Source organism: Lepus europaeus, chromosome 5 (genome assembly GCF_033115175.1).
Source record: "Lepus europaeus isolate LE1 chromosome 5, mLepTim1.pri, whole genome shotgun sequence".
Taxonomy (NCBI): Eukaryota; Metazoa; Chordata; class Mammalia; order Lagomorpha; family Leporidae; genus Lepus; species Lepus europaeus.
Genome location: NC_084831.1, coordinates 11,527,133 through 11,555,123, shown reverse-complemented (window position 1 = coordinate 11,555,123; position 27,991 = coordinate 11,527,133). Strand labels below are relative to the sequence as shown.

At 61.6% G+C, this 27,991-nt stretch overlaps 1 protein-coding gene across 1 annotated transcript in view; it reads left to right on the top strand.

Annotated features, from left to right (window-relative positions):
- The window catches only part of PADI2 (peptidyl arginine deiminase 2), a 69,791-nt gene extending 44,811 nt beyond the window's left edge, over positions 1-24,980 (top strand). The window contains exons 12-24 of the mRNA XM_062193865.1: positions 5,122-5,183; positions 7,009-7,126; positions 8,082-8,207; positions 12,241-12,419; positions 14,017-14,120; positions 14,874-14,985; positions 15,560-15,667; positions 17,300-17,451; positions 19,337-19,481; positions 20,007-20,100; positions 21,688-21,773; positions 23,364-23,492; positions 24,142-24,980. Coding sequence (XP_062049849.1) covers positions 5,122-5,183; positions 7,009-7,126; positions 8,082-8,207; positions 12,241-12,419; positions 14,017-14,120; positions 14,874-14,985; positions 15,560-15,667; positions 17,300-17,451; positions 19,337-19,481; positions 20,007-20,100; positions 21,688-21,773; positions 23,364-23,492; positions 24,142-24,375 — 1,649 coding nt within the window. The 3' untranslated portion in view covers positions 24,376-24,980. The remainder of the gene's footprint in view (positions 1-5,121; positions 5,184-7,008; positions 7,127-8,081; positions 8,208-12,240; positions 12,420-14,016; positions 14,121-14,873; positions 14,986-15,559; positions 15,668-17,299; positions 17,452-19,336; positions 19,482-20,006; positions 20,101-21,687; positions 21,774-23,363; positions 23,493-24,141) is intronic.
- The last annotated feature ends 3,011 nt before the right edge of the window (positions 24,981-27,991 follow it).

Below are 27,991 nucleotides of genomic sequence, written 5' to 3'. Positions count from 1 at the left end.
CCATGATCTCACCTTCTCTGGGGGGAGGGGTCCCAGAACCTCCCCCGGAAGCAGGCAGGAGGCCCCCCCAGCCCTCCCTGTGCCTGTGCCACCCGCAGAGGCTCAACCCCCCCCCCCCTTTGCACCTCATTCCTGAGCAGGTTTGGTTGCCGCCGCCCTCGCTCTCTTGCTGCCCCGAGAGGGGGGCCCTGCCCTTCAGTGGGGGACCTGGGGATGGCCTCAGGGGGCCCCAGGGGGTGGAAACCAAAGACTCCTGTGCTGGGCTTACCCTGGCACGTGTGTGAGCTTCGCGTGCACCGCCGCGCCCCGGCTGTCTCAGGTGACTGTCCCCAGGAAACCCAACCCCACCGAGACAGGGCCAGCTGAGGCTGTGGGCAGAGCCCGAGCAAACAAAGGTGATTGGAGGGCTGGCTGTGCCGTCGAGGAGCCTTCCAGCAAAGCAGGATGAGCTTGGGATAGAGCAGGAGGGACCGGGCTTTCCTCTCGGTGCAGGACCACCGGGGAAGACGGAGCCACCCACGATCCCAGGCGCACCTGCCGGAGTGCGCACAGCTGTCGTGCAAGGTTCCAGGCTTTCACTTAATTATTCACGTCACCACCACAGGTGCCAGACGCGCAGGGTCCGTGGGCCAGTGAGATGCCCCTCTTCCCAAAACGAGACGCGTGACAGCTGTGATGCTTGGCTGGAGAGTAAACCCGGAGCCCGAGTGGAGCAGTTTGCCGTGCGCTGCGCCCGTGGCGTGGACACCTGAGAGGCAGGGGGACCTCGTCTCCCAAGGAAAGACGGCTGTTTGTGTTGCCAGGGCCCAGCTGCAGGGGAAGCTCACCCCCACTGGACTTGGGTCTCCGGTTCCTCCAGGGACCCTGGGGACAGCCTGCTTTCTCTTGGGAATGACCGCGCTCTCTGTTCCTTCCAGGGCTCCTCTTCCCAGGAGCCCCACATTCTGAGGAGTCACTCAGAGGCAAGACCCTGGACGTCCCAGGAGCGTGGGGCTACCACCCCCCCGAACAGATCGGAAGCCGGCTCACTGGAGTCCCATCCCGAGCCCACGCTGCACTGCAGAGCAGACAGAAATAAGCCGGGTGCTGGCTCTGCTCCCTCCAGCCACACTGTGGCCTTGGGCGAGCTGCGTCGCCGCCCTCTGAGCCTCGGTTTCTTCCCCTGCAGAATGGGTTTCCCAGAGCACTCTCACTTGGCGCTTCCAAGGATTCCCTGGGATGGCAGGTGCACAGGGCCTGTGCAGGGGCCCAGAGGAGGTGCCCAACTGGTGCTTTCCTTGGCTCCTTCCTCTTGGGGCCGCCACATTTTCTGTCTGCCTGGGCAAAGTTGAAGACGCCTCCCTGGGACTTGGGAACAGACCCACGGTACCTTTGGGCAAATCAGGCCCTGGGTCCTGGGTCTGAGTCCCTGCCAAGGACTTGCTGTGTGACCTCGACAAGAAGCCCACCCTCTCTGTGCCTCACTTTTTCCAAGCTCTAAGGGAGTGCATGGAGCTGATTAATCCCTGCAAGCCTCAGAATGTGGGGCTCCTGGGAAGAGGAGCCCTGGAAGGGACAGAGAGCGCGGTCATTCCCAAGAGAAAGCAGGCTGTCCCCAGGGGCCCTGGAGGAACCGGAGACCCAAGTCCAGTGGGGGTGAGCTTCCCCTGCAGCTGGGCCCTGGCAACACAAACAGCTGTCTTTCCTTGGGAGATGAGGTCCCCCTGCCTCTCAGGTGTCCGCGCCACGGGCGCAGCACACGGCAAACTGCTCCACTCGGGCTCCGGGTTTACTCTCCAGCCAAGCATCACAGCTGCAGGGCCGCTTTGCAAAGCCTTCCCTGTCAAGGGGGGGAGGGGCGGGAATGAGGACCAGTGCCCTGCCTGTGCCATGGTCTTGGCAGTGGAACTTCAAAATGTTCATGGAAAAAATGGAATTTTATTATTTTTTTTTTGACAGGCAGAGTGGATAGTGAGAGAGAGAGACAGAGAGAAAAGTCTTCCTTTTTGCCGTTGGTTCACCCTCCAATGGCCGCTGCGGCTGGCGCACTGCGCTGATCCGATGGCAGGAGCCAGGTGCTTCTCCTGGTCTCCCATGGGGTGCAGGGCCCAAGCACTTGGGCCATCCTCCACTGCACTCCCGGGCCATAGCAGAGAGCTGGCCTGGAAGAGGAGCGACCGGGATAGAATCTGGCGCCCCAACTGGGACTAGAACCCGGTGTGCCGGCGCAGCAAGGCGGAGGATTAGCCTGTTAAGCCACGGCGCCGGCCGGAATTTTAAATAATAAGTTTATTTTGGTGCAAGGGCAGATTTTTCATGATACCCGCCTTGTCCGTGAACTTTTTGAAGATCCCGCAAACGGAGGCCTCAGGCGTGTGTACAGCATCCTCCTAGGGAGCTCCTGGCTGCGGCCCCCGGCCCAGAGCCCAGGATAACGGCCCCGGCTGGCTGCGGGGGAGCGAGCCCAAGCCGCTCTGGAAGGCAGGAGGTCAGCACCTGCCGCTGTCCGCGGGGCTGGCAGGCAGCCCCCTGCCTGTGCCCCGGTGTCTCAAGGTGCAGGGCAGACTGCCCTGAGCCCACTCCTAGTGACATTTCCCGTTAATGTGCCCCACACCCAGGCGCCACCTGACGCCTTGGGGCTATTCCGGGGAGCTGAGGTAGGACCCAAAGCCTCTGGGAAATGCGGGCAGCCCAGAGGCCCCGAAACAGGTGTCCACCCCCACCCCCCTCCTCCTCTGCGAAAGGCAGGGCCGCCCCAGGAGGGCAGAGCTCTGGCAGGCTGGGCTCTGTCCCTACAAGCACCAGCCCATGTCACTCCCTGGGGACAGCCCCGCAGAGACTTCCGGGGACTCGGAGAGCGGAGGGCAAAGGAGGTGGCTTCTACCGACTGCGGGGGTGCGCTCTGTGCCCTAAGAGAGAACTTGCAAAGCCCTCTGGGAGTTGGGAGCAGATGGAGGGTGCGCCCAGGTTTCCAGTGGGAAGGCAGGGACTCATCGGAATGGGGAGAGTCGGGTCAGAGCAGGCGGCGGCGTGCTTGGCACTGGGGGGGCTCCCCGGGCAGGGAGGCTGAGAGGCAGAAAGAGAGCTGGCGTTTTCCTTAGAAGCAGTTTGTCTTAGAAGCTGTCTCGTGGGTTTATTTTGTGCATAAATGTGCACAAATGTGCAGAAATGATGATGGAGTTTTTCAAGTTAAGAAATTTGTCGTGCAATAAGGCGGGGCCGCTGCTTTTGTGGACACGCCCCCAAGGGGTCTTAGCCTGGAGATGAGGCCACAGGGCTGTCAGAGTTGGGTGTGGCAGTGACTTCCAGAGCCAGCCTTGGGTCAGCCAAGGTCCGCCTCGGTCACGGGTCAGCCGGAGGTCAGCCTCGTCTTGGGAAGCTGCTCTGGAAGTTGCTGAGTGCCTCAGTTTCCCCACCTGCGGTAGGGCCGTGAGGCTGGCAGCGTGAGCTGCACCTGGCAGGGTGTTCGTTCCAAAAGCAGAGTGTGGCTCCTGCAGGACGCTGCACCTGCAGCATTCACTGTGGCGCAACTGGCTGGAAGGTTCTGGAAGGTCTGGGAGCCAGAACGCATGTTGGTCTGCATCTCAGCCCTCGGCCTCCTAGACAGCAGCTGGTGGTGCCCCCTTCCATCTTTCCCCGGGAGCCTTCCCTGCAGGGGAGCGGGCCAGTTTGCTGGCAGTGCCTCTGCCAGCCTGGGTTTGCTCACCTGTGAAATGGGGGCGCTAACACCTACCTCCCTGGGGGAGACGCTCCGCCTCAGTTGCCTGGTCCCTGGCACGGGGCCTGGGACCCGGTGGCTGCTGCACGAGGAGGTGTTGCGTGAACAAGGTCAGCATGGTTTATAAAGCCATGCCCCCACAGCGCCCCGTTCACAGCACGGCCCCAGAGGCTGGGACGCTGGGGGCTCCCGACTCCGAGGACCCTGCACCGCCACCTTTCTGCCTCCTTCCAAGTCCAGAAAGGCCATGTCCAGGGTCAGCAGGGAGTCAGCGGTACACAAAGAGGACTTGAACTTGATCCCCAGCTCACTGGCCTGGGCCACCCGCGGAGGGGTGACATCAGTGTCCCTCTCGTGCCAGGACCCTCTTCCCCACCCTGTCGAGGGTGTGCCAGGAATGTGCTTACTCGCACCTGTTCCCACCTCGGTCCAAGGCATGCTCCGAGTGAGAGGAGCCCCCTTGGGGACCCTGAACCAGCACATCACCCTGTGTGAGGCTCTTAGGGGTCTTCCTGGCAACACCCGGGCCCCTCCCTGGGAGTCTCTAACTCCCCAAGGGCATGCGCCAGTAGCCCAAGGCACCTCTGCTCGTCATCTTGGGGGTGCTCGTGGCATCCAGCAGGCCGAAGCCCAGGACATGGCTAAACACCACGCAGTGGCCGGGACAGCCCCCGCGTGGCTCACGATGCCCGGACCCCACCGTGGCTGCTAGTGCAGGTGCCTCAGCCAGAGGGGCGCCACGGGACAGGTGAGCAAACGGCACCACAAAGGGCTGCGTAACCTGCCCAGAGACACTTGCTCTGTGCAGAGGTTGGAGCCCAGCACTGTCTGATAGCAAACTTGCTCTCTGTCCAGGCCCCCACAAGAGAGGTGATGAGGGGGGCCCTGTGCAGCACTGGACACATGGGTACCCTCCCGAGGAGAGGCTGGGGAAGCAGGGTCCCCCCAGAGTGAAACCCTTGGTCCTTGGAGATGGGATGTAGACCCCTGGGTGTTCTGGGGGAGACAGACAGACAGACACACGCCCCTGTGTCGCATCCACACACCAGGAGCCGCTGGGAGAGCAGTTAGGGAGCGCTGCACCTGTCGGTTTTCAAATTACAAGCTACAAATCAGACCACAGGCAGGGAGCACCCCACTTCTGCTAACACCACCCGTGGGACCTTGGGGGTGTGACGTCACCTCTCTGAACAGAGGCCCCAGATCTGTCCAGTGGAGATCATGCCCCCAACCCCAACCCACAACCCTGAAAGACTGGGAGGGTCGCGACCTCCCCGACTGCCCCTCCGGGAGCTGGGAGCCCCCAGGCCTGGTGCGCGGGCTGAGGCTCTCCAACGGCAGGGAACATGGAGGAAAGGGCTGGAGAAGGTGACCTCAGCAAGGCTGCCCCTTGATAACCGCTCACCCGTGTCTCCTGTCCCCAGAGATCTCCCTGGACGTGGACGCAGATCGGGATGGCGTGGTGGAGAAGAACAACCCACAGAAGGTACCAGCTCCCGGAACAGGGGGCTCCCGAGGGCAGAGCCACACGCTCCACGCTCCAGACAGCCACGGTCCTCCCTGCCAGGGGCAGACAACTCCCATTGCTCAGAGTGGGAGACTGAGGCTCCCAGACACACAGCACACCAGGCTCCCGGGGGACAGCTGCAGAGCGGGACCCGAGCCTCAGTCTCCCCAGTCCACCCCCAGTCCACGGAGCCACTGGAGAGAATGGGAGTGCCCGGGACACAGCAAGTGCAGCGGGGGCGTCTTCTCGTTTAAAGCTGACGGGCGGGGGAGGTGGCGTTCACTGCGCCCCTCTCCCGGTTCTGCTCAATCATTCATTCACCCTGCTCATTCATTCATTCCTTTGTGTGTTCACGATGCATTTGCTTTCTCGCCTCGTGCCTGCCCCGTCCCCTTCTGCTCCCTGGCTGAGGCCCGTTGTCTTGTCTTTCCCGCCCTTGTGGTCCCCGCGTGCACGCGGCTTCCGTTTGCGCACACAGCGTGATGTTCTCTGTGCTCTCCGCTCCGCCGGGTCCTTGGGCCCCGTCAGTCTTGCTCCACGTCCCCCAGGGCCGTTAGCTCTGTTTCTGATTTTCTGCCTTTTTGCGTGACCTGCATTTTTTGCCGTGGGCATTTGTGACTCTGAGAATCATCACCGGAAGCTTAGGCTAAATTAGAAATAGACGAGACTTTAGGCAGCCAAGTAAATGCAGCCTGGAGGGAGCTTGGCCCTTGACTCTCTGCGGGTCATGTGGTGGGACCCAGGCCAGCGGGAAGCCCCTCCTCCAGCTGCCCCACGGGGCTCCCTGTTGGCCCCGGGTCAGCCCTGCACACCCACGACAGTGGGCTCCGTGGAAGCCCAGCTTCCCCCAGAGGCTCTACAACCTTGGCAGAGACCCCAGCCCCGTGGACTTGAACTTGGCCAGCTCTTCTGCACCTGGTCCGTGAGTGTGTGCCGGACATCTTAGATTTCCCAGGCCTAGCTCGGGCCCAGGGCGTGCAGAGACAATAGCACTGCCCTTGGGGAACCCCGAGTCCAGCGGGGGAGACCCACGTCCAAGGAAGAATGACACGGGTGGCTGTGTGGGCACGACTGTCCTGCGTGCTCCCAAAAGGGTGTTTAAGGTACCAAGTGTAGCTCTAGTCTGAACAACCAGAGGGCTTCCTGGAAGAAGGGGCAGTTATGCTGAGATGGGAAGGGAGAATAGAGGTGGCCGGGAGAAGAGAGAAGGGATGGTGGGTGAGAGGGCAGGACCAGCACCAGCAAAGGCCCCAGAGCTTGGGATCTGGGGGGCAGAAAGGCTGCTGCTGTGGGTGGGGCACAGGGAGTGAGGGGCCAGGCGGGGGAACTGGGTCGAGAGGCAAGCGGACCCTCAAGGAAGCAGGGAGCCTCTGGTGGACTCGGCAGGGGAGCAACCTGGCCGGAGCTCCCTCCCCCAGCCCTCTGGCTGCAGGGTAGAAGTGGCCAGTAAAGCGTTCGCGCTCAGAGCTCGTCTGGAACCCCTGGGGACATCAGTGCCTGTCCTATGCTACTCTTTGCTCTGGCCCCCCGCCCTCTGCCTCCCTGCCTCCACCCCCGCCAGGCAGGCACACGAGGCCCACACACGCCCTGGCCAGCCTTCCTCTCTCTGTCTCTCTCTTGAACTTGCCTTTGATGCCCAGGTTGGCCTTCTGTGGGCATCAGACGTGGGGATCGTTGGCAGGTCACATGGCCCCACTGGGTGGTGGCCGCCCTTCCCTCTGCCCTGGTGCTGTCTCTCCAGCGTCCTGTGGGGTCCGTGTGGGCACAGGGGAGGAGGCCCTGACCTCTCTGCCTACCGCTGCAGGCGTCCTGGACATGGGGCCCCGAAGGCCATGGGGCCATCCTGCTGGTGAACTGTGACCGCGACACGCCCTGGCTGCCCAAGGAGGACTGCAGCGATGAGAAGGTGTACAGCAAGGAAGGTGGGTGGAGCAAGGCCTCGGGGGCGTGGCCAGGGCGGGGCAGGCGTGGACCTGGGTCTTCTGGGGACTTTTGGCTCAAACACCCACTCAGCCACCAAGCAGAAGACAAAAGCGTGGATTCCGCTCCCCATCAGAGCCTTGCTGTTTTTCACCCAATTCATTCTCAAATTCTTAACATTGCAGAACGAAAGGGAACCGTATTAGCATTCCACTCTGAACATTTCTCGCCGGCACAGAAATAAAATTCGTGAGCCACAAAAAAAAAAAAAGGACAAAACTAAAAACAGTGGAAAACGTATAAAACTAGACAGGGCTCCCAGCATGAACCGCTGGACAGGAAGTGGGATCTGTAAATTCTTAGTGGCCGGTAACGCGTAACCCGAACACATATGCATTATGTAGACCCTGGGGTCACTGGCCAGAAACGACCGCGGTGGATCATGGGAAACAGGAGAACGGGGCCCCGAGTGAACCCACGCCGTTCTGGCAGCGTCCTCTGCCCTTCTCAGAGGACGGCCTGGCATTGATTAGCCCCTGGGCCAGACCAGCACTGGCCACAGAGCCTTCTGCCAGGCCGGCAGCTGGGAGCCGGGCCCCGGCACCTGCCAGACCTTAATAATGTTGGTGCCCTGGCGCCTGGTTGTGCACAAAGCCGTGTTTTTGCAAAATGTGACATACCTGGGGAGAGAAAGGAATTGGAAGGCCATTCCCACAAGGTCGGGAGTCGGTCTCCGCTGCCGGGGGTGACAGCCGGGTGGCATTCTCCCTGTGGCTTCTCTGGAGCTCCCGTATGCACACAGGTGTCACAAGGTCGGGAGTCGGTCTCTGCTGCCGGGGGTGACAGCCAGGTGGCATTCTCCCTGTGGCTTCTCTGGAGCTCCCGTATGCACACAGGTGTTACAAAAGCAAACAGTGGCGGCAGCCCTAACCTCCTCCTCGCGTGTCTGCCCCTCAGACCTCAAGGACATGTCCCAGATGATCCTGCGCACCAAAGGCCCTGACCGCCTGCCCGCCGGCTACGAGATAGTCCTCTACATTTCCGTGTCGGACTCGGACAAAGTGGGCGTGTTCTACGTGGAGAGTGAGTGAGCCTGGCTCGGCCCTCTGGGGCCCCCCCCTTCCTCTGCTGCAGGTGCACCGGGATGACTGGGGATCGCTGGTGTCCCACGCAGGGAGGAGACCCCCAGGGGTACGCTGCCCCCCACCCCCGCCCCATCCCAGGGTCGAGGGGAGGCAAGGCTTTGACCTCCCCCTTGCCTGAGTCACGCCCCCTCTGTGATGCCCAAGGCAAGGAAAGCCCCACTTGCCCCATCCAAAGATGCTGTGGTTCCCTCGGGGCGTTGACCCCTTGTTCTCTCGATGGTGACAGGGTGCCCTGGGTCCCCTGCAGCGCAGGGATCATGCTCCCACCAGGACCTTGACACTGCCTGCCCTGTCTCGTTCTTCCCACGAATGCATGGTGAGCCCCTGGGCGCCAGCTCCCTACAGGAACAGGGCAGTCGCACGCTGCTCCCCGGGAGGGAGCCCATTGAGGGAGACAGAACCCATAGCACAGCTGGAGGCAATGAGATGGACCCAGAGGCACTGCTAGCTGGGTAGTCCAGAAAGGCTGCCCGGAGGAGGTGACAAGGAGAGCTGAGACACAGACGAACGGCCATTCCGGGCCTGAGGGAAGAGGGTTCCGGGCAGAGGGAGCGTGGAGGGGGGGGGGGGGGCGGTCTGGAGTGGAGGGGGCGGGGAGGGGGGAGCCGGTCTGGAGTGGAGGGAGCATGGAGGGGGGAGCCGGTCTGGAGTGGAGGGGGCGGGGAGGGAGCCCCGAGAGTCAAGGTCATGGAGCGAGGCCAGGGGCCAGGGCGTACAGACAGCCATGAAAGCCATTAGCGTCTGCAGCAGGGACTGTCAGGTCTGATCATGCCTTTCACAGCTCCCTCAGCCAAACAGCTCAGCAGTTTGTCCTGGCGCAGGTGCAGGGGGCTGGGGGGCCCGGACAGGCCCACTGGAACCAGGCAGTTCCCAGAGGGGGGCCCTGGGCCCTCATCTCCAAGACTGACCTGGCCAGGACAGCAGTGGACAGTGACCCTCCTCTGAACCGCCCTGGGCCCGGGGCAGTGACCTCAGGCAGGCTGGAATGTCCCCAGGGGGCCGGAGGTGTTGATATTTACACCGGGCCAGCGTTGCCATGGCAGCCGGGGACACCGGCAGGACCTAGGGGGTTGCAGGCAGGACCTCGCCCAGGTCTTCTGCCTCGGCCCCATTGCTGAGAGCGGCGGCCCGGGTCCGGGCATTAACGCAGTGGACTCTGCTCCCCTCCCCCTGGGCCCTGGGCTGCAGGAGGAAGGAGGGACCAGGGCCGAGAGACGTTCCCCAGGGTCTGCTTATCGGGGCTGCTGGGGAGCGGCCGTTATTGAGACACAGATAACCCACAATGTGACCTCCTGGCCGGGTGCTCCGAGACAGGCACACGCACGCACACGCACGCACACGCACACGGAGGAGGGGGAGGATTTGAATTTCCTCTGTGGCCCAGGTTCCTTCTCTTCCATGCAGACACTTGGAGATGCGCAGCCTGGGGATGAGAGCGCGTTGTGTTACACGCGTGTCATGCGGTCACGTGTGGCGTGGCGGAGACAGAGCAGCTGTCCCTGGGGGAGGGGCCTGGGCTGCAGACAGGGACCGAGAGGCAGGTTCGAGTCCTGGGTCCAGGCCAGTCTCCTCTCCAGCCCCAGCCCCGGCCCCGGGGCCTCGTGTTGGGGGGACCTTGGCAATGGCAGGTGCTGCGTGTGTTGGGATCGTGGTGGCGTGGACCGTGACCGTGGCGGCCTCCAGGGCCTTCAGAAAGGCCTGGGGGCTGTGCTGCGGCTCAGGCTCTACCCAGAAGTGAGAAGCTGGGGCCTTAGCTCTTCCTACGGGACAGGGGGAGCAGTTTGTGTCAGCACAGTGGGCCCCAGCCTTGTCGGCGCCGGCAGGGAGAGCTGGCCGTGCCCAAGCTAGGGACAGGGGATGGCGGGAGGAGGTGGAGGAGACTTCCGGGGACAGTGGCTGCATTGTTCCCACCGAAGAATCAACCCTCGTGGAGCCGGCCCCGACTGCCAGCCAGAGGCCCTGGACAGAGCCCCTTTGTGAGTCACAGGGCTCGGGCCACAGGAGAACGGAGGGGCTGGGGGCAGGCGGACTGGAAGGTGTCTTCCCGCCTGACGCCCGCCTGGGCCAGGTCCCCTCCTGCTCCTGCCCCGGCACCTGCAGCCGCTACGAGCGGGGCAGAGCTCTGTGTCTGCCGGCTGCGCCCATGGAGACGGCCTCTGGGCCTGAAGCCCCTCCCCTGAGCTTGGGTTCCAGTGCTGCCCGGCGCCTGTGGGTGTGGGGGCCCCAGGGCCGCGGAGAAGGGCTCGGTCACTGTAGACAGCTCCATCTGCATCCACCCAGGCCTCCCTGGCTGGGCAGGCCCTCGCCTTCTCTGTCCAGCTGTGGCAAGCTCCCGAGGACGCCCCATGTCTGAGACCGTCCACCTCATTTCTTGGACCCTATTGAAGGGAAGGTGAATAAATACATAATAAGATTTATTTATTTGAAAAGCAGAGAGAGAGAGAGAGGTCTTCTACCTGTTTGTTCATTCCCCCAATGACAGCAATGGACAGGGCTGGGCCAAACTGAAGCCAGGAGCCAGGAGCTTCTTCCATGTCTCTCACACAGGTGCAGGGGCCCAAGCACTTGGCCCATCTTCTACTGCTTTCCTAGGTGCATTAGCAGGGAGCTGGATCCGAAGTGGGGCAGCCGGGACTCGAACCGGCACACTGGAATGAGATGCCGACGACGCAGGCAGCGGCTTAACCCAAGGCATCACAGCCCCAGCCCCAGAGTTTCCTTGCCTTTCGTGCAGGGTGGGTCAGTGGGCAGGGGCGAGCGCCACAGTCAGGGACGTGCTGACCCAGTCCTAGGTTCCGATCGAGCCGCCGGCCCCGCGCGTGACTGACAAGTACTCGTGGTGAGCGCGGTTCCCGCACGTGCTGATGCTGTCACTTGCAGCCACCCTGTGGCATGGGCAGTATGAGCCCCCATTTACCAGATGAGTAAGCTGAGGCTCGGGGAAGTCCAATGAGTTTCCTGAGATTGCACGCCTTAGCAAGCCAGAGCAGTGCTTGAACCAAGGTCTCTCTGACCTTGGAAACCAGAAAACTGCCCTTAGAGGCTTGTGGGGAAACGGGACCAAAAGGTAAGTTCATTTTGGTGAAAACAAGAGTTTGGAATCCGTACCTGGGCTGTCCACGAGCTTGCTGAAGCCCCCTGGTCTGAGCCGTGGCCCTCCAGGAGGCGCCACCCCAAGCCCCAGAGCCGTGAGCCCAGCCACGCGCTGTGCATCCCCACGGGCTCGGCCCGTCCAGCAGGGCGCCGCTGGCTCCATCAGTGGTCAGTTATTAAACACGGCCACGTGGCAGGCAGGCACGGGCCCAGCTGGGTCACACGCGTGCACAAAGCATGTGGTGGGGCAGGGCGGGGCAGTGGGAGCTCCAAACCGAGCCTCTGTGGGGGTCTGGGCTGGACGCCCACCAGTGACACAAACCAAGACCCAAAGGAAGGTGGCCACAGGTGCCGAGAGCGGGCCTGTGCCCAGCTGGGAGCCCTCAGTCCCTGTCCCTGCCCTCCCCCAGCCATGAACCTGCGTGTCTGCCCACGTGGTCTCCATTACGTGGAGGGAATTGGGGGTACAAATGGGCACATCCATGATTTGTTTATATGAAGGCAGTGAGGGTCGGCATGCATTCAAGTCCCAGCCCTTTTTCCTGAGACTCAGTTTCTTCATCTGTGAAATGGGCATGATCTGGGCACTGTGCTTCCCCGCGCGGTCACCAGGTGCTCGCGTTTCTCGAGTGCCGTGCACGAGAGAGCAAGCTCACTGCCCAGGCGAGAATGCTGGCAGCCATGTGCCCGGCTGGGCACCACACAGCAGTGCCGGGGCGCTGGTGGACGGGGCCGTGGCCGTGGCCGCTTTCTGCTTGTGCTTTCCCCTCTGTGTCCATAGGACACTCTGCCCCCTCGTCGCCATCAGCAGTCGCGCCCTGCTGACTTCCAGACGGGGCTGGGGGCAGGCGGGGCTGACGCGGGCCTTTCCGTGGCAGACCCGTTCTTCGGCCAGCGCTACATCCACATCCTGGGCCGGCGGAAGCTGTACCACGTGGTCAAGTACACGGGCGGCTCGGCCGAGCTGCTGTTCTTCGTGGAAGGCCTGCGTTTCCCGGACGAGGGCTTCTCGGGCCTGGTGTCCATCCATGTCAGCCTGCTGGAGTACATGGCCGAGGTGAGGGCCCCAGAGCCCACGCTGTCTGAGCCCAGCTCCCCTCAAAGTGCCAGTTGGGGGTGGGTCCAGGCTTGGAGGCCCCTACAGCCCACGCACGCGTGCCGGGTCCTCAGCACTGCTGCACCTGCTCTCCAGAAACTCACCGTGGGTGCTGTCTTCTGACCCTCCTCCCTGCACTGCCGTGGACCTAGTCGGGAGACCCAGAGGCCCAGTGGTTAGCACAGGGCTCTGCTAGGCCACACGGGTGAGGTTGATTGACCTCCCGCCGTGTACCCCAGCAGTGGGCGAGCCCAGCTCGGATGTCAGGCTGAACCCCAGTCTCAATGTCTGGCGGGGCCCTGCCCTGTGGCTGCTGTCTCAGCTGGCCGTGCTGTTCCTCTGGGACGCCCCCTCCCTCTAGAGCAGCCCCCTGGCTTGGAGTGTGTCCTGCTGACAACACAAAGGCCCTGCCCCCCACCCCTGGGCACCCCCGGCTTCACTCAGGAAAACAGAGGGACCTGGCCCTGCCCCCCATTTGTGCCCCAGTCCACCTTGGGTCAGTACAAAGCAGGCCCCATGGGTCACACAGGTGCAGGGGCCCAAGCACTTGGGCCATCTTCCACTGCTTTCCCAGGCCACAGCAGAGAGCTGGATCGGAAGTGGAGCAGCCAGGACTCAAACCAGTGCCCATGTGGGATGCCAGTGCTGCAGGCGACGGTTTAACCTGCTGTGCCACAGCTCCGGCCCCTCCTGGGGCCTTTCAGGACAGCTGGGAGTCATACCTCAGTTTACCCCAGATGCCAGGCGAGCTGGCTGAACCATTCCCTAAGCAGAACCGCCCCGCGCAAGGCTGAAATGCTCGTGTCGAGAACAAGGTGCCCGGGCCAGACAGGAAGGCCCAGGGCTGGTCCAGGTGTCGCTGGGTGGATGGCTCAGACCTTGGTGGGGCCAGAGTGGACAGCATCTGGGGCGTGGACTCAGCAGCCGGACGGCCTGGGTTTGCAGCCTGGCTCCACTATCCACTGACTGTGTGACCTTGGGCCGTCACTCCACAGTTCTGTGACTCAGTTTCCCCCATCTGGAAAACAAGGATTGGCATAGTCTCTGTCCCCTGGGTTTGCTGTAAGGCAAGTTGAACAGGTGCCTGTACACATACTCAGCATGGGACCTGGTATACAGCAGGCGCTCAGTGATGTGTAACTGTCAGCGCCACCCACTTTGGTGGGCAGCAGTGGAAAGCACTCAACATGCCTTTTTTTTTTTTAATGAAGATTTATTTATTTATTGAAAGGCAGAGAGTTTCATAGAGAGAGAGGGAGACCCAGAGAGAGAGGTCCTCCATCTGCTGGTTCACTCCCCAAATGGCCACAGCAGCTGGAACTGAGCCGAACCAAGAGCTTCTTCCGGGTCTCCCACGTGGGTGCAGGGCCCGAGCACTTGGGCCATCTTCTACTGCTTTCCCAGGCACATTGGCAGGGAGCTGGATCGGAAGTGGAACAGCCGGGACTCGAATTGGTGCCCACACGAGATGCCAGCACTGCAGGCAGCAGCTTTGTCGGCTGCGCCCCGGTGCCAGCCCCGTGTGGCTTTTTGACCCCCCCTTCTCTCTGACACCCAGGAGGTCCCGCTGACACCCATCTTCACGGACACCGTGACATTCCGGGTTGCTCCGTGGATCATGACCCCCAACATCCTGCCTCCCGTGTCGGTGTTTGTGTGTTGGTGAGCTATGCCCACGGCTCAAAGAGGGTGGCCAAGGGCGGGGCCATGGGGACAGACAGGCCTGAATTGGCTCCTGGCTCCATCAGTTAGCTACTGTGTGTCCTGGAGTGACTCACTTGGCCTCTCTGTGCCCAGCGGCTTAGAATCACTATGAGGACTGTGTGAGATGAAGCCGCTCCAACATTTATCCTGGCACCGGCTGTGCCCGAAAAACACACACTCTCGTTTCTTTATTTTTTTTTTTTAAAGTTACAGATAGAGGGAGAGACAGAGAGAGAGGTCTTCCATCTACTGGTTCCCTCCCCAAAAGGCCGCAATGGCCAGAGCTGAGCCGATCAGGAGCCAGGAGCTTCTTACAGGTCTCCCACGTGGGTGCATGGGCCCAAGAACCTGGGCCATTTGCCGCTGCTTTCCCAGGCCATAGCGAGAGCTGGATTGGAAGTGGAGCAGCCGGGACTCGAACCAGGGCCCATATGGGGTGCTGGTACTGCAGGCAACATCTTAAACCACTACACCACAGCTCTCACTGCACAGTGTTGCTTTGCTCACTCATGGTCCTGTACCGAGTAGCTGGGAGCCTGCTTGGCTGGGGGTACCCAGCACATCTCCCCCCATAAGAGAATTTTTGTTGCGCACATACGGTGTGCTGGGTCAGCCATGGCAAGATGAGAACCAAGTGCCTTGGGGGATGGGCGGAGCCCCGGGAGGGCCCCGAGGTCCTCACCCGCCTCCGCCTCTCCCCCAAACTGTCAGCATGAAGGACAATTACCTGTTCCTGAAGGAGGTGAAGAACCTGGTGGAGAAAACCAACTGCGAGCTGAAGGTGTGCTTCCAGTACATGAACCGCGGCGACCGCTGGATCCAGGTGGGGAGCCCGAGCCGGGCGGGCAGGGCCGGGGGCCTGGCTCCGGTGGGAGGAGGGGCTTGACGTAAGCCCTGGCACCCAGCAGCTCCGTGGGCGGGAAGCCTTGCCTCCCTGCCACCCTTAGAAGCACACAGCAAGTGCACTGCCGACAGCAACACAGCCCAGGGGGCACCCAGGGGCACTGGGTGTCAGCCTTAACCAGGGGATTGCAGGCAGCTGCAAAGAATGGAGCCCCTAACTCCGTGACTACGGGTGCAGAGTGCGCTTCCAACGAAGCTGCCACTCCGAGGAGAAAGCGTTCAGATGGGGCCGCATTGTGGTCTTAAAACCGGAGATGGGTTGGCAAGGAGACGCTAGTGATAACGGGGAGACTGCCCCCGGGCGATGCACCGCCGTGGTTGCCTGGGGAGAAGAACGGGGCCAGGAGCCAGGGAACGCGGGCCTGGACGTCTCTCTCCTCCTGTGCACCTTATGTCGCTTGCCACTCGTGCGAGTCCCCTGTTTCTTTCCAGCCCTGTGTCCCCTCCTCCCCCAGGCTCACCTGACACTCCCCCCACCCCCACTGTTCCCACAGGATGAAATTGAATTTGGCTACATCGAGGCCCCCCACAAAGGCTTCCCGGTGGTGCTGGACTCCCCCCGAGATGGCAACCTGAAGGACTTCCCCATAAAACAGCTCCTGGTAGGAGGTGGAGGGCCCCCTGGGGGTGATGTCGGGCCCCTAAGACACAGCAGTCAGGAGAGCGTGGGCACCCTTGACAAGTTAGTCTGCTCACCCAGGCCTTAGTTTTCTAATCTCTGAAATGGGCCCATTGGGATCGTGACCTCTAAGGCCCTCTCCTACTCTGAAAGCATGAGTTTTCTCATGGGGAACAGGAACTGTGGGAGTCAGGGCAAGACCCAGTCCCAGAGGCCCCAAAACAGGTGTGCTCCCCGACCCCAGGGGCAGCTGGGGCCTCCCCAGGGTGGCTCTCAGAGACCCCGCCCCCCGGCTCCCTAGAAGCCGCTCAGAGGCCAGCCCTCACCAGGCTCGCACCGCGGTCTGAGGACGTTAACCCAGACCCTTCATTGTGGCGGAGCCAACAGTACGAGTTGAATCAGACCAAACCTTGTGTCCTGATCCCATCCGTTAGCGGCAACGGAACCTCCTATGTGAGCAGTTTAACTTCCGTGAGACTCCATTTGCCCATCTGTTAAATGGGGACAGGAACAAGGTCAGCCTCACAGGGTGGCCGTGACGATCAAGGGCAGTGGTCACCTGACATAGTGCAGGCACCACTAGCTGTTGTCCTGGTGCGTGTCCTTGGCGAGCTGGTCGTCCGCGGCCCCCAGCTCCAAGCAGGACGTGCCGCAGGCGTGAGAACCCAGACCTTCCAGGGTTCGCCTCTGTCTCTTCCCTGGGCCGCCACCTGCCACCAGCGCGCCAGCCTGGCCCAGTTCCAAGGCCACAGCTGCGTGGCATTGTTCTGAGGCCCAGGCCAGGACCGGCCCTGTGCTGGGTGCCTGCCCACCTGTGTCTGAACGACCGCTGCCGCTCAGCCAGCCGCGGCCCGGGGTGAGAAAGCGCTAAGCCGCAGCTGCCCGCCCCACCGGGCACAGCACGGCCATCCCGGAGCCTCTCTGCCGGGCCAGCACGAGCCACACCCGCTGGCTCCAAGGGCTTTTTTAATGGGGACTTTTGTCCGGCAAGCTTAGTCCTGGCCCTGTGCAAGCTCCCAAACCAGACTCCTACAACTGCACCCAAAAGGAGCCTGAAAGTGCAGGGCGGCCGGCATTGGCGCCGTCACAGCGTGTTGGAGCTCTGTGCTAAGGATTCTGGGGCTACTGCCGGGCTCCCCGCCGGGCTGCTGGGCGCTCTCTGCGGCTCTGCTGTCCCGTGCCCGCCTCCTTCCAGAGCCCAGGCCGCAGAGCAACCCCAGGCTGCCAGGGCCGCACTCCCAGCTCAGGGAGAGGGAAGGGGACTTGGCAGCCGCCCTCGGGGGCTCCCACGGCCTCTGCTCTTAGCTGGCCAAGGCCAGCCGCGTGACCAAGCCTGGCACCGGGCGGACAAGCGAATTCTTCTTGCAAAGGGTCAGGATGCAGAAGTCTGCTGGGGACGAGGGGCAGTGAATCTCTGGGGGTGACAACGCAGGCTGCTGCCCTGCCCCTGGTAACCCTGGTCCCCTGGCCCCACCCTGGTCAGCCCTCCCAGGAGGCTCTGCGGCCATCATACCAGACAGAAGGTGGCCAAGGAGTGGTCACAGGAGGGTGGCCACTGGGGGCCCAGGACTCCTGGCTGCAGGGGACCAATGGCAGGTGTGCGCCCTCTGCCCAGGGCCCGGATTTCGGCTACGTGACCCGAGAGCCTGTCTTCGAGACCGTCACCAGTCTGGACTCCTTTGGGAACCTGGAGGTCAGCCCGCCAGTGACCGTGAATGGCAAGACGTACCCCCTCGGCCGGATCCTCATCGGGAGCAGCTTCCCTCTGTAGGAGAAACCCGGGGAGTGGAGTCGGGGGGAGCGGGGAGGCTGCTGTTTCTCTGTGGGGTGGCCTGGGTCACGCGCACACCGAGTGAGTGGCTGGGACACAGCTCTGTCAATACGCAGCCCTCGGAGGGAGAAAACAAGGCAGCCTTTACACCTTAGTGTGAATTAGGATCTAATGCTCTTCCCCAAATGGCAGGGTGTATACCGAGATCATAAACCAGGTCAGGAAGGGGTGGCGGAGAAGGAATGCCCACAGAGGACGCGAGGGAGTCCTCGGGGTGCCCATGCTTGGAAGAGACTTGAGAAGACATGGCCCTGCCCCAGCAGCCTGAGTCCCTGGATCCCTTGGCCTGTCCACGCTGTCCCCACTCCCTGCCCGATTAGGCCACCGGCCAAAGAAAAGGCAGATTCTTCCTGGGTCAGGGCAGTGGCTGGGAAGACGGCACCTGTGGTTCTCACATCACAGAAGGGCTGCCAGGAGCCTGCACGTGTGGGGTCAGCCAGGATCTGGGCATCATGTCTCTCTGAGCCACGCAGGATGCTCTGCGTTCAGGATGGCCATGGGCTGGGGCCGCAGTCGCCTGCCCTCTGCGCTCTCTTCTCGCTCCACTCAGCTCTCATCAGTTAGTCCCGGACTGTGAACCGTGTCACACCCGGGGTCCCAGCTGTGAAGCCCAGCCCCTGGCCTCCAGGACTCGGCAGGGTCCCGGGGTCGCCCCGGTGAGGTCGAGGGGCAGACAGCAAGGGGACGGCTTCTCAGAGCCAAGCATGTGTTTAGCAGCTACTCGGTGCCAGCGCTGCCCTCGGCTCTGGGCGCACGGCCGTGACCCCGTCACACAGGCCCCAGCTCCCAGGGAGCTCACGCAGGGCCAGGGGAGTGGGGGAGTAGGAGAGGCAGCTGTGGCCGCTGAGCGGGACTCCCTGGGGCGGGGGGACCTCAGCGCTGTGGTCTCGAGGCGGTGACTTGGGAGTTGAAGCTGGACGCTGAGAAGGAGGCAGCCCCTGGAAGACCTGGGGAAAGATCTAGAACATGGGGGATGGTGAGGGCAAGGCCCTGGGTGGGGCTGGAGCGGACAGAACAAGGAGGGAGGGAGGTGGCGAGACGGGCAGGCCGGCCAGGCCGGCCAGGGCTCGGATCAGAGGGGACAGTCGTGGCCACCGTAAGGTCCCCAGGTTGTATTCTGAAGTCACCGGGGAGATCGGAGGCCTTGGGCGGTCTAGAAGTCAGGAGGGGCTCCCTGGAGGAGGTGCCCCTTGAACTGATTGAAGTAAGCACGTGGGCTGGAGGGGTTGGAGCCATCCCTGTACCCCAGTTCCCCCCCAGCAGCCAGGCAGACTCGAGCAGGCAATTGGCACAGAGGTTAAGAACCCCTTTGGGATGCCCGCAGCCCACACCACAGGGCCTGGGTTCGAGTCCAGGCTCGGCTCCTGACTCCAGCTTCCTGCTAACGCGCGCCCTGGAAGCAGCAGGGGGTGGCTCAAGGACCTGAGACCCCAGTAGAGCCCCCCACTCCTGCCAGTGCAGTGCAGCCCCAGCCACTGCCCTTGTGGGTGTTTGGGGGATGAACCAGTGGATGACTGTCTCTGTGGTGTGTGTGTGTGTGTCTGTGTCTCCCATAAACAAACAGAAGTTGGCCGCCCCCTCCCCCGGCATCCTCAGGCTGGGAGCTGGGCTCCGCGCCTGTCACCGGCTGTGACTTGGCCAAAAGCTGCCCTCCCTGTGCCGGGGTCTCTCAGCCCCGGGGCTCGGGCTCCTTCCCGGGACTTCTCTGCCGAGGCCGCCGAGGCTCGGGCCAGGCTCTGGCTGACCCCTGCTGCAGGGCCTCTGTGAGGCAGGCTCCTGGGCAGTTTCTGAAGGGCTGTCCCCCGTCCACGCCTGCTCCAGGTCTGGCGGCCGGAGGATGACCAAGGTGGTGCGCGACTTCCTGCAGGCTCAGCAGGTACAGGCCCCCGTGGAGCTCTACTCAGACTGGCTGACCGTGGGCCACGTGGACGAGTTCATGACCTTCGTCCCCATCCCGGGCACCACGGTGAGCACTCTTGAGGCTAAAGTGAGAGTGGCAAAGCCACGTACTACCAGCCCTTGCCAGCAGAGGGCAGGGTCTAGCGGACACGGACAGAGGAAGGAGGAGGTAGGCTGAAGCTGGTTTGCATGTGGTCGCTGTGGCAGGTGCATTCGTGAACCAATAAACATAAAACATCGGCATTTCCACGTGGAAAATTATTCATTCTTAAAAATCTGGGGCGTATTTTACTCCTGAAGCACATCTGATTCCGACGGGCCGAGTTCAGTGTCCAGTCGTGGCACAGTGCTAATGGCCCCTGCATTGGCCTTACGCTGTGGACAGCGATGGCGTGTGGGCCTCCAGCTCCGGACAGGGGCTCTTCTCTTCCATGAAGTCAAAACTGTGACTGCATACCCTGGAAATTCCGTGCAAATGGCCTGGCCTCTGAGCCCCGTGCAAACAGGGCTCCAGGTCCTTGGGGCGGGAGGGCCCGCTTGCCCTGGCCACCGCCCCATGCTGACGCTGTCCCCCGGGGTCTGTCTCTCACAGCAATTCCGGTTGCTCATGGCCAGCACCGCAGCCTGCTACAAGCTGTTCCGGGAGAAGCAGAAGGAGGGCCATGGGGAGGCCATCTTGTTCAAAGGTGAGTGGCCCCAGGGCCTTGGCACGGAGCAGGGAACTGGAGCCCCAGAGGCCCTCAGGAGCGTGGGGCAGATGAGCCCTTTGACAGTGAAGCTCCGTTTGCCTGGGCATCTGGCGCACCCTGGGGTTTGTGGGGCCGCCCTGGGACCCTTGCCGTGGCCAGGCAGACCCCCGAGCTGCCCTCTGCTCCCTCGTGTCACCAACAGTGCCGAGCACTAGTGAGCACCAGACTCGGCCCCAGACCCGAGCAGGGCCGCCCGCTCCCACACTGGCCTGCAAGCTGCAGCCTAGGAGCCGCGTCCCAGGAACGGGGCTGGAGAGAGAAATCGACAAAGTACAATCCAGGCTCGGGGTGGGAGGTGGCCTTCGACAGACGCGGTCACTGGTCAGTCCTCGCTGCTGTCAGCCCTGCCGTGAGAAACCACCCGCTTCGTTCAGACGTCCACGTGGTGGGGCCGGACGTGGGCTGGGATGCGGCACACACTTAGTGAGTCAGGGGAGGACGAAAGCGGAGGAGGTGGAGACGGCCGGCAGGCGGGAGGCCGCCAGGACTTCCGCTGTGGTTCTTAGCGTGCTGAAGCAGACGTAGGCATCGTTTGGGCCGTGGGTGAGTACATAAGCCAGGGCTGTTAATGCAACGCCGAATAACCATCGCCTCTGTTTATATCATCACACTTTTTTCCCCTAAATTAGTTCTGCCCCTTGCAGGCTGGTATCCCCAGGGGATCTCATTCCCAAAGCCTTGTTCCCAGGTCTGGGCCCCTTCCTGCCCTCTGTATCCCTAGAGTGTTCCTGACAGGTGTCAGACGGGACCAACCCGAGAACTCCTTCCTGCGTTACCTCCCCACCGACGGAAGGGGTGTTTGCGTGGATCAGCAGGCTTGGGCCTTGGCTTTCTGGAAACTTCCTTTCTATAGTAAATGTACCCCAACAGCCACCCCTAGGCTATATGAACCGTTATCTTTGTACCAGTAGGAGTGTGGAACTTTTTTCTGCCAAGGGCCATTTGGATATTCATGACATCATTTACCAGGCCATGCAAAATTATCCACCTAAAAAGCCTAGCCTGCTGGAGATTTATGGGACTTCAAGTCTTCACTTGCCTTGGCAGGGCCAGACCACGTGACATCAGCAGCCTCCTAGGGCCTGCAGGCCGGACGCTCCCCGCCCCAGCAGAGGCAGCCGGGGTTCAGGGCCCAGCAGCCCCGGTCTCTGCCGCTGACCAGGCCTGGAAAGTCCTGCTTCTGCCACACGCACCCTGCTCAGCCGCTCGCCCTGAGGAGCAGGCTCCAGCCGGAGAATCACGTGGCCCGTTTGGCCATCCCCCTCTCCAGCCAGAGGGAGAGCAAGGCGGCCACTGCCTCCATCCTGGCTCAGGGCACGCAGCCCAGCCCGCAGGAAGGAGTGTGTGCAGCCTTCCTTGGGCAGAGCCAGCTGACTGCCTCCCCCCACCGAGCCCCAGTCTGTGCCCAGCCCATCTCCTCCCTCCCAGTCTAGCAGTTAGCACAGGGGCTGGCGGGCCCTGGCAGAGCGGCACCCAGCCCGGGGATGCAAGGCTCACCCTCTCCGTGTCCTCTGCCCCCGACAGGCCTGGGTGGGATGAGCAGCAAGCGAATCACCATCAACAAGGTCCTGTCCAATGAGAGCCTCGCGCAGGAGAACCAATACTTCCAGGTGAGGGCGGGGCCGGGCGCACATCCTCAGGCCCTTGGGGCTTCTGCAGAGAATGGCCCAGGGCTCAGGGCTCCTGTCCCGGTGCACGTGCGCACAGGGAAGAGCCCCAGCAAGTGTGGGGGCCGTGTCCTTGCTTTACGCCCATGCTAAAGACGGAGGGGAGGAGGGGGCACCGCGGGCAGGTGCCCGGGTCAGCATCAGCCAGGAGCAGACGGCGCCGAGAAGGCAAGCGTTCCCGGCAGTGCCTTAGAGCCAAGGCCTCCGTGAGGCCAGAGCCGCGATGGGGCGGGGGAGTCGCACACCCCTTTCGTTTTTCTTTAGGATGTATTTATTTCTTTGAAGGCAGAGTTAGAGAGGGAGATAGGGAGAGAGATCTTCCATCTGCTGGTTCACTCCCCACATGGCGACAACAAAGCCGGAATGGCCACCTGCTCTCCCAGGTGCGTTAGCGGGGAGCTGGATCGGTGGTGGAGCAGCTGGGACTCGAACCTGCACTCGGATGGGATGGCGGCACTGCAGGCGGGCAGCTTCACCCACTGCTCCACGACGCCAGCCCTGCGCCCCCTTTAACAAATGATGAAAGCTTCCGACTTGTGTATACGGGGCCAGCACTGGGGCGCAGTGAGCTAAGCCTCCACCTGCAGCACCTGCATCCCACATGGGCGCAGGTTCGAGTCCCGGCTGCTCCACTTCCAATCCAGCTCCCTGCTAATGCACCTTGGAAAGCAGCAGAGAATGGCCCAAGTGCTTGGGCTCCTGCCACCCACATGGAAGACTGGGAAGAGGCTCCTGGCTTTGGATTGGCTCAGCCCTGGCCGTTGCTGCCATTTGGGGAGTGAACCAATGGATGGAAGACCTTTCTCTCTCTGTCCCCTTCTCTCTCTCTGTCCCCTTCTCTGTGTGCGTGTGTGTGTGTGTCCCCTTCTCTCTTTCTCTCTCCCTCTCTCGCTCTCTCTGTAATTCTGCCTTTCAAATAAATAAAATAAATCTTTTTTTAAAAAAAAAAAAGGGGAACAAAAGATTTAAATGTCACATGCCTTGACCTCTGATTAGTTTTAGGGGACCCCAGATCCCTGAAGTTTTCTGTCTAGGCTTGGATCCCACCTTCCGGTCTCTAAGTCTCAAGGGTTACAGCCAAGAATAGAATCCAGTCCTATTCATTTCAGTTAAATCTCTGTTTATTTGCATGAGCGGATTTTAAGGGACCAAGTTTTGAAAATGAAAAGATCAGAAAGGCTTTGGGAAGTGATCTGTGTGAAGTATTTAGAACGGTGCAGGGCACTTGTGGCTGTCGCCATCGTCAGCATCACCCCACCGGGGCTACTCCGGCTCACGGCGGGCCCCGGAGAGCCTGTGGGATCCGTGTGGGGAGCACCTAGCACGGGTCAGTGCTCAGCGCTGCTTCTGGAAGCTTCCTCTGCTTTGCTCTCGTTATTCCTGTTGCTGTGCCTGAGCCTTGGGGGTCGTGGCCCCAGGTGCAAGCTCTGGAGTGCCGAGGCCCCTGGCCTGAGGCTGCAGGCATGCGAGGGGCGTGGTGGGCACGGCGCGGTGCGTGTCCCCTCACCTGCGTGCCCTCTGCCCCCTGCCCAGCGCTGCCTGGACTGGAACCGTGACATCCTCAAGAAGGAGCTGGGCCTCACGGAGCAAGACATCATTGACCTGCCTGCTCTGTTCAAGATGGACGAGGGCCGCCAGGCCAGAGCCTTCTTCCCAAACATGGTGAGGCCCTGGGGCCCAGACCCTGTCCTGAGCAGGGCGGGGGGCAGGCAGGCCCACAAGGACCCCTGGGCTGTGGCCAGGCATGCCGGAGACCCAGGTGCCAGTCTAGGCGAGGCCCCTGCTGTGTGAGCTCACCCCAGGCCCTCGCGCTTCCCTCTTAGGGGTGATTTGCTTGTCCTGCCTCCCTGGGGTGCTGGGGATCCCGCACCCTAAAGTCAGGAAAGTTCTTTGCAAAAGGTAAAAAACTCTTTATGTATGGGGCGATGTGTTATGATGGAAGGCAGTCTTCCATCCAGAGAAAGAGTTAGACCAACACACACACACACACACACACACACCCTGATGCATATAAATACTCATGTACACACATGTAGATGTACATCCATGCGTACACATGCAGGCCAACATATGTGTGCATCCATCCACATGTGGACATGCACGCTCTGTTTGCCCAAACACGGGTGCACACTCTCACACGCACACACACACGGCCACAAGCAGATTGCCCAGGTGCTTAGCTCCTCCGTGCCTCAGTTTCCCCAGCCACACGGAGGGGACCGTCAGAGTACCCGCTTCATGGCGTCATGGTTAGGGTTCGAGGAGCCCGGCACATAGTAGGTGTTCACAAAAGGGTTGATCCGCATCGTAGGTGAACATGATCGTGCTCAACAAGGACCTGGGCATCCCCAAGCCGTTCGGGCCCCAGGTGGAGGAGGAGTGTTGCCTGGAGACGCACGTGCGCGGGCTGCTGGAGCCCCTGGGCCTGGCCTGCACCTTCATTGACGACATCTCCGCCTACCACAAGTTTCTGGGAGAAGTCCACTGCGGCACCAATGTGCACCGGAAGCCCTTCACCTTCAAATGGTGGCACATGGTGCCCTGACCCGCGGGGGCCCTGGCGCCTCCCTCCCTCCCTGCCTTCTCCAGGCCCCTTGCGCCCCTCCCCCAGGCCCTTCCCCAACCTGATCCGGACCAGATGACCCCGCTGGAAGGCCTTGCCCTGTCCCCCCCTAAAAACAGCTGGTCCTCAGTCACGTCTGCCCAGCTCTGACGCGAGAAACAAAACCGAACACAAAACACCACGGACCCCAGCCATTCCCCAGGGGCTCTCCTAGTCTCTAGTCCAAAACAGGATGAGGGGAGATGGGCAGGGGATTCTGGGATGGCAGTTCCCCTGGCAGCCTGAAGGTCAAGGTGGAGCACATGGCGGGGACCCTGGGACCCCAGGCACACCTTGAACCGCCGTGGTCATTTCAAATCCACCTCCCTCGCCAGATGGCTCGTTCCTCACGCCTCTCTCACACCCTCTGGCTGTCTCTCTGCACCGTAGCTGTCACCCGCCAGCCCTCCCCACTCCCTGAGGGGCCAATCATCTCCCTGAACCTTCCCGTCGGCAGAATATTCTTCCTTGGGATTTCTCCCCAGACTGGCCGCCCGGCGGCCTCAGCGGGGTGTGGATGTCCCGGGTCTGCCGACGCCACCTGCCCCTGCCAGGCCCTCCCTGATCGCCCTCCTCCCACCAGCTGCACTTCTCCCTGCCTCCTGTTTCCGCCGTCTCTCCAGGCAGCTAGACAAGCACAGCGCCCAGCAGATTCCGACCTGCCCCGGATCAGAATGCCCCCCCACCCCTCCTCCGCACACATCGGGACCCCCGCCAGGCCCCCGGCGCGAATGCCCAGGTCTGGGCTGGCAGCTGGCCTCCGAGATGGGTTGCTCCACGGAAACACCAGAGCATTTCAAAGACCCTCTCATTTGGCCAGATCCAGGCTCATTCCTGGCTCCAGCTGGGGGAAAAAAAAAAACCTCAAACTCAGTTTCAAACCAAAAATTCCCTGTAGGGCCAGGAGAAAAAGTGAGCTATGATTCCACTTTGATTGAAAAAGAACAGACGGATAACCAAGGAAAGGCTATTACGTTTGTATCCGTGGGGAATGAGATTTTCATTTTGAATCATTTCATCCCCCATGCAATGAACACCTCTTGCTTAGCCACTGAGCACAGAGCACAGTTCTGGGCTCCGAGAACACCAGGGCGCTTCAAAATGTTCATGGAAAACGCACTCTGTCTTCTCACTCCATCTCCCACGAACTCTCCGAAGCCCCATCGACCAGGGGTTAGTAGCAAACTGGACTCGGCTGCTAACCGGCCAGCTCCCGCCATGCAGTGCGCACCTGCCGGTGGCCAGCTCGTGCCCTGACAGTCGCATGCTCTTTGGAAATGCCAGTCCACCGTACCCAGGAAGCACACACGACACCTAGCTTCCAGCCTTGGTAAACTGGTGGGGTCTTCCCCGTGGCTGGGCCGGTCCCACTGGTCAGATCGGGCCCTGTCGCCTGCCTTCTCCAAGGGCACGGTGGCTTCTGCCTCTCTCCAGCCCCAGAGCTGCAAACACCAAGTGCCTATTTGGGGGTGTTTATCCGAGACGCGTGTGTCGCGGGTGCCTGCGGCTGGCCGATGTGGGTTTCCGGGTTTGCTGTCCTTCTGCCCGATGACCTTCATTGCAGGGAAGTAAGTGGAGACAGCACCCTCCGAGCTGTGCTCCGAAAGCTCTCCCCCGACACGAGGCAGCCACCTCTGATATCCCTGGGCCCCCACGACTCAGACACCCATTCCCACCCCACTTGCCCGCCCCCTCCCGGTGTGACCCCCGCTGTGGACATACCCCACAGACACGTGGCTCCCCCCACGCCCGGCTTTCGATAAATGTAGGCGCAGAACATGCTTCTGTGTTGCAAAACTCAGCGAGCTTCCTGTTTCAATCTTGACTTTGAAATAACTGTGAGAGGGCGGGGCGGAAGGGGGGGTGAAGCCAGCAAGCGCGACCACGGGGTCAGCTTTGTGGTGGAGACGGAGATGCTTCGGGGAGAGCCTGGCTAAAGCACAATGAAAAATAAACGGTGCGAGGGGCAGACATGGCGGTACCACGTGCTGTTCCTGTGGCTTCACAGACGTGGCCTGGGTGACACAGACAGGCCCGCGCTGTTCCGGGCTCGGGAGCCAGGCTCTCGGCCAGAGGACCCCAAGGGCTTGGAATCCGCCTCACACCCACTGGCCTCCACCCACGGTCAAGACCGAAATCCACCATACAGCCTGATGCTCTTTTTCCCAGAGGGTTCCCTATAAATAGACTCTGAGATGAGCATTTGGGGACAAGTGACTTCCTAAGAAAAATGCCTCCGGAAAAAAACAAGTGAGGGATGTGGGGGGCAGACAGGGAAAGGGGAGCAGCGCGACAGGGGTGTGGCTCCGCAGGGGTTCCATCCGAAGGCTGAGATCTCGGGGCTCTGGGGACTGTGAGGCTCTGAGTGAGCAGGGGGCACCGGTACCCACAGCAGCCATTAGGAACAGTGGCCCCTGTGGGCTGGGGAGTGGTGGCCCAGAGCTGGAAGAGGATGTGGGCGGAGTCACAGCAGTGTCCACTGTGCTGGACAAGATCATGTTCTTACCATAAGGAATGATAACACGTAGGCGTTTAGGATCTGACGCATGGGGTAGCAGTCCATAGAGGGTAGGCACGGGGCCTGGCGGTCAGGACGCTGGTTGGGACACCCACGTCCCATATCACACCTAGGCTGCAGTTGGGGCTCTGCACGTGGCTCCAGTTCCCTGCGAATACAGATCTTGGGAGGCACAGAGGAGACCTCTTTTCCACCTGCTGGTTCCCTCTGCAAATGCCGGGGGTGGGGAAGCCAGGAGCTGGGCGCTCCATGCAGGTCTCCCACGTGGGGGCAGGAATCCACTCACTTGACGCTTCGCCGCTGCCTCCCGGGGTCTGCGTGAACAGGAAGCTGTGGTCAGGAATGGAGCCCAGGCTCTGCGATGTGGGCCGCAGCTATTGTAACCGCCAGGCTGAACACCCAGGACCCCTCGTCCCTTTTCTGTCCAGGTCACGGGGGCCACGCCGCAGCAAGGCTGATCAAGAGGTGGCCCCTGAAGGGTCGCTGATGTGGAAACAAATTCACCCTGGTGGCCATTCCACACCTTGGCCAACCACCCACCTCGTGCTTTGCTAAAGGCCACTCGGAGACTTCCAGAACCCTTTCCAGTGCAAACATAACACAAGCCACGTGTGTAGCTGCAATTCCCTAGTAGCCACAGCAGCAAAGCAGAAAGCAGGTGAAGTGAATTTTAATAACATGCCTTCCTTCACTCATTACGCCAAACCTGTGTCATTCCAACACGCAATCAAAACTGTAGCGAGACACCTCACGTTCTTTCTGTAGGAAGTCTTTGAAACCTGAGGCCTCTTGATTACTGATACTGCATCTGCACTGGGACTGGCCACACTGTAAGTGTTCACTGGCCACAGTGGCTACTCTATTGGGAGGCACCATTCTAGAATCTTCTCTGTGACGCTGAGCCCCGACGGTGGCCATGGGCGCATTCCTTCAGCGCCGAGTCCAGCTCCTCTGACTTCAAGAGGAATAAACCTCCATCGTTACGCTACTGAGAGCCGTGACATCCATGTGGGCCCGCGCCGGCCCTGGGCGCACAGCTCG